Source organism: Phycodurus eques, chromosome 1 (assembly GCF_024500275.1).
Source record: "Phycodurus eques isolate BA_2022a chromosome 1, UOR_Pequ_1.1, whole genome shotgun sequence".
Taxonomy (NCBI): domain Eukaryota; kingdom Metazoa; phylum Chordata; class Actinopteri; order Syngnathiformes; family Syngnathidae; genus Phycodurus; species Phycodurus eques.
In genome coordinates this window covers 647230-660178 of record NC_084525.1, presented here as the reverse complement: position 1 = coordinate 660178, position 12949 = coordinate 647230, and the positions used below count along the sequence as shown (strand labels likewise).

Genomic DNA, 12949 nt, shown 5'->3' with positions numbered 1-12949 from the left:
GGAAACGAGCTATGACCTGTGAGGAAGACGTGGAATAGATCGGGAAAAGGACACCTGACAACGAAGCGACCGGAACTGAAAGAAGCCAGGGAACTAAATACAAACAGAACACCCGAGTGGCTGCAGAGAGCTGATTGGTCGACACAAAGTAGACGAGCACGACAACCTAATGAGCACACGACAAACATGGAACAAAACTAAACACAACCCAAACCAGAACACAGACCGTGACACGCGTGGCCATTTGGGGGACAATCAAAAAAGTTCATTTCACTCTTGCGCGCGCGCACGCACACACGTTGCGTTTGTATGTATGGAGGCCTGCTGCATGCGTGTGCGTACATTTTCTAATGACTCTCTTTTACATGTAATGATTGTTATGTATTTTGAAAGTGGAAATGTGACTTACGCTATTTGTGTCGCACACCGTACTGAGAAGCAGATACGGGCCAGTCTGTCCGTTTATCGAGCGATATTAGCCTTCGCGGCCGATTTCCTCGACCGGGCCCGACGTATTTAGCGGGGGACGACGAAACGTCTCGCAGCGTGACCTCGCCCGCCACCGACGACGCCAAAAGGAAAAGTCTAGCATGCTTGATTTTTGGGGGCATCTTCCGACGTATCGACGACAACTCTCCGACGGCGCACCTCGACGTCGACCGATAGGATCGCGTATTGTGACCGCCGCGTCGTCTCCCGTGCTTGCTGTTGTCAACATTTAAACATTTATTCACGCGCACCGCGAGCTGTAGCGCACCATTCGCCAGAACGCCGGCGTGTTTACGTACAACCGCTAGTGCTAGCACTAGCTTGCTAGGCTACGTAACGCCGTATCGTATTAAAATTAGGTAAACATACCTCAAGCGGTCCTTGAATGAACTTCCTCTCCTGAGCCCCGGCGACGACCACCGCACGTTTTTCCTGTTTGTTCTTTCCCCCCCCCCCGACGGTACAGCGCTGTTGTCGCCATGGTAACCGGCAGCGAATCGACGACACGTTTTATGGTTCCGCCTCTCCGACAGTGTTTGATTTTGACAAGATTAAGCCCAGTGATGGTAAAAGACGGAATACACGTCGTGTCGCGAAAGACTCCATTCGTCACGTAGTCTGATGCGAGTTGTTCAATTTTCAATTTGTCGTTGTTGTTCTTTTCATTTGGGAGATTTCGTTCGGTCGTGATGGCGAAGGCCGCCGTCCTTCGCGGGAGAACTGGCAGCTTCGACCGCGCCTCCGAAGATGCTGCTGCTGTACTATACGAAATAAAAAGTGATCATTTCTTCTTCCTCGTTCCACATAAAACTATATCTGTGCATAGAAAAGAAATCGGATACAAACCAACACTTCCGTTGACAAAAATATTTTATTATAATGTGTGTGTGTGTGTGTCTGAACTGTGAAAATGTTGAACTGTCGAACAAACAAATATTGATTGAACACCATCTTAATCCATCCATCCATTTTCTGTCGCGCTTCTCCTCACGCGGGCCGCGGGCGCGCCGGAGCCCGTCCCAGCCGTCATCGGGCAGGAGGCGGGGCACGCCCCGAACCAAACAAACAAACAACCATCGGCACTCACATTCACACCTACGGGCAATCGAGCGTCTCCGCCTCATGCGTGTTTTTGGGATGTGGGAGGAAAGCCACGCAGGCACGGGGAGAACGTGCGAACTCCACCCAGGCGGGGCCCCGCGGGGATTGAACCCGGGTCCTCAGAACTGTGAGGCCGACGCTCTAACCGGTCGTCCACCATCTTAATGTCTTATGAAAATTGTGCACGGTGAAGTAGTTGCAGGATTTCTATTTTGGTCTGACTCCTCTTTTCATTGTCCAGTTTTCGGAGGCGAGGAGCCAAGCTTAGTAAGAACAGTTCCTCCTCATCCTGCTCTTTACTCAGCATCTCCACGAGGTCTCTGTCCAAGTCGTCCTCCTTTCGCCGGCCTCGTTTGCTCTCGCGACGGCGACCCGGGGAGCGCCGACGAGGTTTGGTCTCCGACGAGGCGCTGGACGTGGACACCTCTCGGGGGACAAAAGAGAGATCCAGGGTGAACGTTTCCTCGCCGGAATCCACAAGTGTGGGCGGTTGCAAAATGGGGGTGGAGGGGCGAGAAACGGGAGTCGGGGAGCGCGCGGCGTCGGCGTGGGTTCCCCTCTCCGACACGGTGTTTTCCAAAAAAGTCAGAATGGGATAGAATTTCCACCTTTTCTTTTTATCGGCGCTTCTTTTGTTTTCTTGAAGTGCTCTCCTCTCCCTGATGTAGCGGTCTCTCAGGCTTTTCCACCTTTTCTTCAAGTCTTCCACTGCATAATGAAATATGTATATATGTGTGGAGAGAGAGAGAGAGAGAGACTCTGAATATTTTGAACATCAACCCTTCCAACAAACCTGGTATATGCAACGTGGTGGAAATCTCCGTCCATCGCTGTGCCTTTTTGGTCACGTCCCGGTACGCATTTTGTCTCGTATCCCAAATTTCGGGAGAAAGAGAAACCGCCCGTATGAGAGCGTCCTCCATTTTCCCCACTCGGAAACCACTTCCTCTCCCATTGGTTGGAAGAGCTTTTTCTGACGTCGCCGCGTCAAAGCTCCAGTGTCCAATGACGCGACGCTGAGCGTCAGACGCCCTCTGCATTGACGCCCGGCGTCACGTCAAGCCGCGCTGACGTCGCGATCGATGGGAAAGTCGGGGCCGGATACGCAGCGGCCTCTAGTGGACGGGCCGGAACAACAGCTGGAATTGCACACTGAATTTAGACATGCGGGCCTCTCTTATTTAGAGCTGAGCTGAGCTAGCGTAACATTGAAACAACAACAACAACAACAACAACAAAGGAGCAAGAATAGATGAACGAGGAGCTTTTAAATAAAGAAATGAAATGTGGCCAATACAACAAGCGTTGGCTGTTTTTGGTTTTTTTTAATTCATCACAAACAACATATGCAACAACATCGGAAAAAAGAGCGGGGCCGCGAAGTACCGCTTGGAATAAAAATAAAATCATAGTCACACTCATAAATAGAACAACAACGTTAATGTAGATAATGTACTCGAGCCCGCAACCGTGAGTTGTCTGTCATCTTGCGTATCTTTTTCCATTTCAGGAAAAAAACAACAAAGATCAAATTAGGGTGTGTTAGGTTAACCGAGTTGTGACCATAACTTTGACACCATTTCGGAAAAGCATGTTGAGACACGCACCACCCAATATGAATTGTAAGTAATCGCTTCCATTTGGGAAAATGGTATGCTCGCAGCCTTCGTGCCAACGGTTTGGGGAAGCCCCTTCCCTGCTCCGGCGAGACCGGGCCCGAGTGCACGGAGAAAGGTCACGCGCGGTGCGGAGAGGCGCCAACCCGCCTTCGCACGCGCCGGGTCCGACATCGCTGACCTCTGACCTCGCCCACAGAAAAGCCAACTCTTTATTTGCTCCTTTTTCATCTCCGAGGTGTAACGACGCTTTTCCCCGTGCGGCGGATCATCCGACGCTTAAGGAGGAGTAGAAGGGCCGCACGGAAAGGCGCAAACGCTCCCGGAGTCAAGTGGGAATATCGCAAACGTGACGCGGCATTTCGACTTCACAAACAATGAAATCGAGCGACACGCTCTTCATACATTTGTTTGCTTCCGATGCTGAGAAAGCGACATTGGGTTTGAGGTTTGATTGGGAATTTTGACATTCATTTTGGTCCTCATAACATTAAGACTCGCTTGTCATCGTGTTACATGATTGTTCTCAAATTCCGACTTTTGGCCTTGAACTGATATTTTTCTCCCCATTATTTTACAATGTGAAGTCGCTGATGGTGTCGTGGTTCAAAAACACGCGAGGACGGGGAAAGCGTGCCAACGGCAGAGATTCAAACCTTAACCTCTCAAATTTGAGGCGGACGTGTTCTATTTCTTTTCCTCATGCGGCCCTCACGCTCCTTCGTGGAGCCGCTCTTTTGCACGTATGACAAAAAGCAGCTGATTGTCTGCTAACGTGGTCGCAAAGCCAGCAGTTCTTCGGCGCTCTGCAGTGGTTTCATCTGGTCACACATCATCGCTAACTTGACACTGGACGCTACAACGTGCGCCAAAAGGCGGTCCTCCACGAACCCGCGGTCCGTCCGTCCTTAATGATGACATTATGCGCCGTGACGGAAAACAAAAGGGAACGCTGCAAGAGGCTTGTCAAAACATCACACGAAGTCGTCCATCTCTCTGCAGTTGGAGAAAAATACTCCAGTTGCGTCTCCGAAGCGCCGTCACGTCCGCCGTCGTCGCTCCGCACCGCCTGTCGAGTCTTTCGAGGCGGAGAAAGGCGTGAGGTCATCCCAAAGGTTGTGTGGCATCGAGTTCCCGCCGTGGTGCGGACCCTTGAAATGACATGTAGTTTGCCGCGAGCTAACGGAGCGAAGATGTGGCCCACTCTCCGCGCAGAAATGAGTGTCCGCTGATTTATACAGTAGCTATCAAATTAGGTACCCGCTCGTACTCGCATCTACGGAAATGGCGCATTGCGACGGGAACGTGCAAGACGAATGTGACACTCGACACATGCAAGGAACTCCACAGATAAATATACACAATAGAGGAGGCGCAGTTCGTGTGTGTGCAGATTAGCCTGTATGCGTGTGTGTTTGTGTAAGTGTAAACACCTCCAAAGGTTCTCTCAGTCCCTTTCTAACCCTCTACTGGAATCAGTTCTTCCAATCCCACTTGTTCTTCTCGTTGCCGTTAGTCCCCCGCGCTCCGCGGCGCCCGAGGGTTCTGCTTCCCGTCGTGGGTCCGCCGGTTGCGCCCTTTCCTCAGCTCCTGGAGATGCTTCCACTTCTTGTTGGCGGGCCGGACAGAGGGGCCGGGCGCCGTCGAGTCCCTCCCCGGAGCGGGACCCTTCTTCACCGGTAGATCGCCGGCGGGATTCCGGCGGGCCCAAACCTGTTCGCAAATCTGGTCCACGGTGCTCAGGTTCGGATGGTCCACCAGCTGCATGAAGTCCCGATACCAAAGCTTCGGGCCGGCCGCCAGGGGCCCTCCCCCGCCGCGGGGCTCCGCTCGGGACGGGGCCTCCGAGGGCAGGTTAGCCGCAGCGGACTGGATGACGTCTAAAGTGATGCCCAGCAGGGTTTGGGTGAAGCCGTGCTCCGTGGCGTGACACTGGTAGACGCCGGCGTCCTTCCTCAGGACGCGGCGCAACAGGAGGCCTCGGTCCGTTTGCAGGACTCGGTCGTCCGCACGCACCTACAAATAGGCGCAGGGACGAGGTCTCGTGAGTTCTAGTCATCGATCCCAATTGGCCTTTGGGATCGCAAATAAAAGCAGACTAACACACGGCGTCAACAACGCAGTCGCACAATTGCGACGTTGCGATCGCGTCCTCCAAATGGACACGAGTATTGTTGATTCTTACCTCTTCTCGTGGCTTGTCTCGTTGTTTCTGAAAAGTCCAGGTGACTCGGGCCTGCAGGGATTTGGGGACGCACTCCAAGAAAGTGCTGCTTCCTTCCACTCCGTACAGCTTCTTCTCGGCGATATGGTGCTTGTGGTGGTCTGCGGGGCGACGCAAACGCAAAAAAGACAATACAGCGACCGATGGCTTGCGACGGAGAGCGAGGAAATGAAGGCTGCAGCGGACGGAGCAACAAATCCAACTGTACAATTTGGGAGAAGGATTTATTCGAAATGTTTACCTCCTGAGCACAGAGTGTTGGGATCACCATTTCTCACGTCCTGGCGACGGAATCGCCTGTACAACAGAGCGAATGGCACATTCATGAATATCGACACGATGGGCGATCGGTTTGCCGTGCGTGTCACTATGTTTTTTTTTTCAAATGAAAAAAGACCTTTTAGTGTTGGGAAGATAGCGAGTGCAGGACGTCCCATCCCAGGCACAGTAAGGGTCTCGGGCCAGGCAGCACTCGGCACACGCTTTCCCGTACGCGCCGCATCGGTGCAGGGGCACCTGGGCGATGCCGGCCTCGGAGCCCACGTAGAGTTGTTGCTGCGGCAACAGAGCGGAGAGATGCAGTAGAGACAATAGCTCCGATGGATTTCATGCTGAAATGGGACTGACCCGTTTTGAGGAGATCTGCATGTTGATGACAGACGCCGCATCCTGAGGAGCAGAGGAGATGCAAAAATCAATGACGTCTTGATCGTAAACTCTTCGTCGGTCGCTTCTTACTTTGAAGACTTCCAGCTCTTCCAGCAGAAGTTCTTCCATGTTGTTCCAGCTTTCTTTGGGCACATTGATGACCTTCAGTACTGTCCCTTTGTCTAAAGAATAAGACACAATGCAACAAAGGTGTGCGCTTCTTTCCGAGCTCGTGTTTTCTTTCGGCTTATTTATTTGTCGTTAGATGTTGACGTCGTTGTGTGACCCAAAAACGATTTGACAAACAATCCGAATCCAAACCTGTAATCTGGATCGGAACATCTTTTTGTCGCACACACTCAAAATATTGCCATCTGACCGGAATTCGGTAAAAGCGGAGGCTAAATTCGAATCGGGATCTGAATCCAGATCTGCAATCTGGCTCAGAATCATATCTATCACACGCGTGTTGTTTCATGTATGTAATGTGGACACAAGTTGACAAAACATATTTACTCTCATGAGGATTATACTACAGCGTTAGCGTCGGCACGTTGTGACTCTCGTGCAAATTACGTTACACCAATGGAACTCCGTCATAAATCGAGGATTTTGTTGAGTTTTGAATTTTGAATTTTGTAGTGCACAGCTTCAGGTAGACCGAGGGAACAAATATTGAAACATGTCTTTTTCGACTGGAGTGTTTTTACCTGTGCCAATGAACATGACATCATACTGTCCATCGGCAGCGTTGACCCTGTCCACGGTGATCTGTGTGAAGCTGTAGTCCGCGTCGGTTCTGACAAAGACGGGCCGTCTGGTCATGGGGTACACCGGGTTGTACATCAGCGGGTGGTGGCGTGCAAACTGAATCACGTCGTCCGGGAAACCCTTGGTGGACTCGAAGCTGCCAAAAGTCTTGCTGGGACACTGTTGCAATATTAACCCCAAAAAAACACACACACTTGTCATTTGGAAATTCATACCAAAATGGAAATAATGTTTGTATTGGAAACTTGAAGCATTCATTCTCATTTTTTGAAAAGAGAAGAAATAAAAACGCTCTTTCTGGGCAAAGCCACACCACAACATACGGCAATAATATATAATCATGGGGTACCATATAATTTAGGTGGATTATATTATCCTTCAGTACTGTCTAACAGAGCTGCAATAAACTCATTTTGTTGCAAATACATCCTCTATTTTAGAATGTTCTATTTTGGACCACTAGGGGCTGCTCTACTTCCTGTTCTTGGTTAAGCGAGCCGTCATCTTAAATGAGGGGACTCATATGCAGACAGACCCTCAGCCCTCAGTAAACCTGGTCTTGGTACAGAATGAAGTAATATACAATTTCATGGAGGCTGTCGCATATTGATAGAACTTCTATCACAATTCATTTCAGCTGTTAGACGATCATTCATCCATTCATGTTCCTCCTCTTATCCACGTCAGGCTCTGAGTTGAACTGGAGTCCATCTCAGTGGTTCTCAAACGGAGGTCCTAACTTGGGGCCCCGCAAAATTATTTGCAATAAATTCACATCCATCCATCCATCCAGTTTTCGAGCGCTTATCCCGAGGTCGGGTCGCAGTAGCTTTAGCGGGGACGCCCAGACTTCCCTCTCCCCGGGCCACTTCATCCAGCTCTTCCGGGCGGATCCCGAGGCGTTCCCGGGCCGGCCGAAGGAGGTCGTCTCTCCGGCCTGTCCCGGGTCGTCCCCGGGGTCTCCTCCCGGTGGGACGGGCCCGGAACACCTCACCGGGTGTCACGATACGTTCGGGCCCGCCGCGTCGGACCGGCATCTTCCCCCACCGTCGGAGCCGACTCGCCACCGGGCGGTGATCGGTTGACAGCTCCGCCCCTCTCTACGCCCGAGCGTCCGAGACGTGCGGATGACACGACCGCAAAGTCGATCGTCGAACTGCGACCTCGGGCGTCCTGGTGCCAAGTGCACGTGCGGACGCCCTTCTGCTTGAACACGGTGTTCGTTCTGGAGCACACGTTTAAGAAGTGCAAATGGGGACTGACGCGCCAAGAAAACCAACATGGTATCAACCAATCCCTCCTCTTTAACTTCGCTCTGATATGATGGTGACGTACCAAATAAATGTCCAATCTGTTTGCTATCTCTCTCCCGTTCTTTTCTCGCGGGGAGTTGTAAAGGTGAAGCCGGGACACCTCGGCCAAATCTTTTACGGCTTGGATGCACATACGCTAACTCGGATCAAAAGTTTTCAACGTGTGGATAAATCATCATCATCATCTGCTGATGTTTGTGTCGCCAAGAAGACTGAAATACTGTACATGCCTAACCCTGCTGCTGGTTTGTTTGTCTCATACCATTCCTGGGCGGGGATAAGGCACTTTTCCCTGGAAGGGGACCCACTGGTAGTTGGGCCCCTCTTTGTGAGCAAACGGCCCCAGGAAGGCCCTCCGGATGTCGTTCATGGAGTAAAGACACACAGCTGAGCCTTTAAATACACTGCTACTGGGGGAGAGGGAGAGGTGGGTGAGAGGCACGCACCAATAGCGTCCATCGCCGGAGTCTCACCTGGAAGTGGAGAAGACGGTGTAGACCAGAGGATTCTTTCTGTCCCTCGTTTGCAGCAGGAATACGTCGCCTGAGGATGGACACACACTTATTTCAAAGGTGGCTCCGGGGGTCAAAGGTTAAGGGAAAGATCCACGCCCCGACCTTCCGCGGACATTTGAGTAAGAGCTGTGCCCCGAGACATCCCTCCTTGTATCCGTATCAAATCCATGTGGTCTTTAGCGCGGGATTTTGGTGCCATGAACAAACTCTGTCAGGCTGGGAGCGAACAAAATAGCCTTCAGCCTTAACCTCAGTTACCTGAAATAAATGCCTTCGATCAGAAATCCTTTCAAAACAATACTGACCGACAGACTTCAGGGCAATAAAAACCCAAAGAAAGGAGTTGGACTCGGATTTGCTTCACAGTCATTCAATAAACACGCGGTCAGTGCACGTACTGCGTTCAACGACATTTTGGTACCTTAGCTCGCAGGATCGAATGAATTCGCTTGTTTGAATGGCTGGCTGCTGAGAAACAAACGAGTACACACCGAAGAATAAGGACTGTAGCGAGCCATCCGCATCGCACGCTTCGGAGTCGCCCCAGCCGATCGATGGCCGCGGCAGGAGAGGGAATGTTTTTCGAGGGTATCTTAAACACACAATCTGCCAGACAAAACTACTGCTCCAACGCCGACGAGCCATTTCTTCAACCGGTCCCTCCCAACAAGACAGACGCGGCCTAAGGCGCTTCGAGCGGTTGAAACCTTTCTGCTTTCTTCTCTTTTCATGGCAAGCTCCAAAACAGATCACATTACAGCCAAAAGATACCACAAATAAGATGGCGGCTGCTTTCATGTTCTGGCGGGGATTAGGATACATTTAGAGAGTTTTGGTTTGGATGAAAAGTGGGAGTTTCTTTTGCACCTTTCAGGAATTTGACTCAAAGTAATTTGCAGCAACCTAAACTGCTGAGCAATTAGAGAAAAAGATGTTGTCGTTTTTTCTTTTTGGGTTGTTTGTGCATTGATTTTGGATGCGTTACTGCATACGGCTCGCGGATGGAGAATAGCTGCAAAACAAATTCTATTTGAACCAAATGGCATCGCTTTCACTTCACTTTTCATCCAAAGCAATTTGGAACTAAATTCTGTCTTCCCAAATGCGTTTGACGGATTCCCAAGTTTTTCGACGCCAAACTCAGCCAAGCGTGCCCTTGCGCACATCGCCTTGTGCGTTCCCGCTAAATTCAACGCATGCAATTGTCCAGATGAGGAACGACAGTGCGGGGCAAACGAACGGTTCAAGCCCATGAAGTCGAATAATTGATCACCGTGTTTATCCCAAGTCCCTTTGGCCAACATTTACAGCGTGTGCAGTAAAACACTTTCCAGGGGGAAAAGCTCACAAGCCTCTCTCCTCAAGAGAAATACTTCCCAGAGGGTGTGCAGCCTGAAAAAAGGACTCATACTTTTACGTAACCAGGGAACACTGGATGGGTTGAAACTGGTGCCAAACACCTGGGGGACAACACACACACACAGTTAATTAGGACAAAAAGTCCTGTGTCGAAATATCCTCTGACCACCATCTGAGCACAAACGGCCATTATGTTTGCATCTTCATATCTATCTATGAACCAAGAAAAAGCAGCAGCGATCTGCAGCATTCAAGAACAACGGCTTTCCGAGACGTGGGCCGGGCTTCTCATGTTTGCGTTCCAGCCGCGACGGGTCGACGACTTACATCGTCAGCGCTTTGCGAACGAGTCGAGTCGCACTCACGTAGCTCGTCGAAGTGAGTGTCGCTGCCGTCGGCTCCGGGTACCGAGCAGATCAGGCGGGTTTTGAGGAACGTCGTCCACTTATTCACCAAACTTCTTTGACCGCCCATGTCATTCTGTTTCAATGACAAGTCAAGTCACCGGGAGAATATCTCAACAAATTCTGACGACATCATGAAATGAACACGACCATATGTCTTATTCAAATCAAGTCCAGTCCGAAGTGAAATACATTTCTTCGGCTGGTGTTTCTAAATGTAAACAGCGTCGCGAAGCCAATTGCATCGGACTTCAGCGATTTCACAGTGACGCGTCTTGGGACTTGGAAGCGTTTATTTATTTTTTTGTTACCCTGCAGAGTTGTCCAATGCGGGAGTACGTGGACTTTCCCAAACCTTGGGCCTCCACCGCCGTCTCCCGGAAGAAGAAAAATACTTTGTCGTCGTCGGGGTTTTCACTTTCTGGGACCCAAAAGGAACCCACAAATTTGGGCTCTAAAAAAAAGACCAAACAAATGTCAGTCACTTGAGCATTTTCCACACCCAAAAAAGTTCAAGAGAAAACACACCATTGAGCCAACGTGAGTCGTGTTGCTCCGTGCGGATGGAGGGGCGTTTCCCCAGGCTTCGGAAGATGGTGAAGTCCCGCCCCATTAAATCCGTGGCCACCCCTGCGTACAGCTCATCACCTTGGGAACAAAACGCACATTTCGTTCCAACGACCGGGGACAACGGATCATTGATTACGTATTCATTCGAATTGATCATGTTGAGGGCACAAAGACATAAAAGCCTTCCAAATGAAATGCAAAGTGCAAAATGTCGCAGGTACCAATGAGTACAGATGCAGCCTTATGGCGAGGATCATATGGACTCTTCCCTTTGCCATCTTCTATGAAAGAAGGGTTGATCTTGAAGACGTGGTCCTGGTGGGGAGGACACAAGGAAACGGTCTTCAACACGTACTGTACACATTTCTTCTCCCGTCATTGGGAAAGGAACTATAGCGGCTAACTCTCATGAATTGCATCACGAATGTTTAGGTCCAAATATATTTCGGTATTTCTTTCTTTTTTTTGTATTTTAGATTGTTGGTCTAATCCTGAAAAGGGAACTTGAGGGATGACAATTCACAGTTGCGATTCAAAGAATGAAAAATGATATTCCTCTTTTTGAAAACCATGTGAATTCTGACAACATTTGAATGTAGATACACATGCACAGACTGCACCAATGATCTCTTTCTTCACATCGAGTTGTCCCGCTAGTGTTGACTGTCGCTGCCTTGTTTTCAATTCACAACTGCATATGAGTGCTGCCAGGCATAAAACTCCCATGTCCCAAATTTGGTTGATTTCTACATTTTTCAATATTCCAGCCCTTAGGTCAGTCCCCACGTGGGTCTGGTGGTAGATTTATTTATTTACAAATACTTGCCCAATCTAAAGTGTTGAAAATGGCTTGCTCTCTTCAACGTTGGAATGTTTAAGGTTCAACCAACATGCCGTTTTTTGGGGGTTCCTGACATAGATTTCCACATGTGCGGAACTGTATTAGCATTATACTTATTATTGCTGTAAAGTCGCCACGTACCGTATGTACTGTACTGTACACCGCTGCAATATTTTCTTCTGCGGTAAATAGTGTCCGTTGTTTTGTTGAAATCTTTTTTCTTCTTCTTCTGTGCTTCTGCTCATTTACTGCGCTGCTTGGTGATGCTTACATGGGACTGTATTCCTAGTCATAAAAAGGGGATCAGGTCTTCAGCCATCGATATTACATCTTAAGGTTGTCGCTCGCTTTGAGGAAGAACGGAGCCTCGTCCGCCTCGCAGTCAGGAGATCCGGGTTCCAATCTCAATTGGAGTGTGTGGCGTTTGCATGTTCTCGCCCTGTGGGTTATGTCCAGGTGCTCCGCTCCCCCCCCCACCTCCCAAAACATGCTTCTAAGGTTAATAGAACGCTGGAAATTGCCCAGAAGTGTGAATACTTTCGTCGACGTGTCCCTGATTATCGCCCGGTCCAGGGCGGACCGGGCGCGACGGGCCCCAGTACACCTGCGACCCCAACAGGGACGGACGGGTGCCGTAGACGACCGATCGGTCTTTTGGTGTGTTTTGATGTATTCACCTCCATCCTGTGCCCCACCTCCACAAAGGCACAAGTGGGATGGAAGGCTCCCGTTCCGCAGGCGTACAGGTGGGTGCGGTTGAAGTGGTGGACGATCTTCACGTAGTTTACGCAGTCGGACTGAAAAGAGAAAATGCCGTTAGTGAATTGACTGTCCCGTTAAAGCTTGATCTCGCCGTGTTTATCGGCTACAAATGCGGCGACGACTGCAGGTCGAGCGGCCACGCCGCATTTGGGATTTCGCCCACTTGTTGGCAGCGTAAGCGTACGAGAGGCGGAATAATAGCAAGGAAAATTCCAATTTCAAAAGCCTCTCATTGACACGATCGGATTTGCCCTTTGTTTGCAACAGACGCACGACTGTGTGCCCTTTTCTGATTCTTCCTTCCTTAGCTATCGTCCCCGTCCCCGTCCCCCACAC

General features: G+C 50.2%; 2 protein-coding genes across 5 annotated transcripts in view; both read right to left on the bottom strand.

The window, feature by feature from the left end:
• Positions 1-1350: 1350 nt before the first annotated feature.
• On the bottom strand, positions 1351-2822 carry LOC133399357 (transcription factor Adf-1-like). The gene is made up of 2 exons (XM_061670910.1): positions 2384-2822; positions 1351-2298 (listed from the first exon to the last, which is right to left on the bottom strand). Exons 1-2 carry the CDS (start codon positions 2628-2630, stop codon positions 1760-1762), a joined length of 786 nt encoding a protein of 261 aa, XP_061526894.1. The 5' UTR covers positions 2631-2822; the 3' UTR covers positions 1351-1759.
• Positions 2823-2900: 78 nt separating this feature from the next.
• Positions 2901-12949, bottom strand: part of sema3b (sema domain, immunoglobulin domain (Ig), short basic domain, secreted, (semaphorin) 3B) — a 61117-nt gene continuing 51068 nt past the window's right edge. For 3 of the 4 annotated variants that reach the window (XM_061670868.1, XM_061670888.1, XM_061670878.1), the window contains exons 5-18: positions 12529-12648; positions 11232-11325; positions 10969-11088; positions 10752-10894; positions 10402-10516; positions 8636-8705; positions 8425-8572; positions 6789-7008; positions 6169-6260; positions 6058-6099; positions 5828-5985; positions 5672-5727; positions 5392-5531; positions 2901-5222 (exon numbers count right to left, since the gene is read on the bottom strand). In XM_061670868.1, the coding sequence (XP_061526852.1) occupies positions 4719-5222; positions 5392-5531; positions 5672-5727; positions 5828-5985; positions 6058-6099; positions 6169-6260; positions 6789-7008; positions 8425-8572; positions 8636-8705; positions 10402-10516; positions 10752-10894; positions 10969-11088; positions 11232-11325; positions 12529-12648 (2022 nt within the window). In that variant the 3' untranslated portion in view covers positions 2901-4718. The remainder of the gene's footprint in view (positions 5223-5391; positions 5532-5671; positions 5728-5827; positions 5986-6057; positions 6100-6168; positions 6261-6788; positions 7009-8424; positions 8573-8635; positions 8706-10401; positions 10517-10751; positions 10895-10968; positions 11089-11231; positions 11326-12528; positions 12649-12949) is intronic. The other variant, XM_061670897.1, reaches the window with a different exon arrangement.

What these genes read in the sequence shown, in the direction of transcription:
- LOC133399357 (XM_061670910.1), bottom strand. Translation starts at nt 2,630, where the DNA reads ATGCAGAGGGCGTCTGACGCTCAGCGTCGCGTCATTGGACACTGGAGC. An exon ending in CACCACGTTGCATATACCAG is followed by an intron (nt 2,299 to 2,383) that starts GTTTGTTGGAAG and finishes TTCATTATGCAG; the next exon opens with TGGAAGACTTGAAGAAAAGG.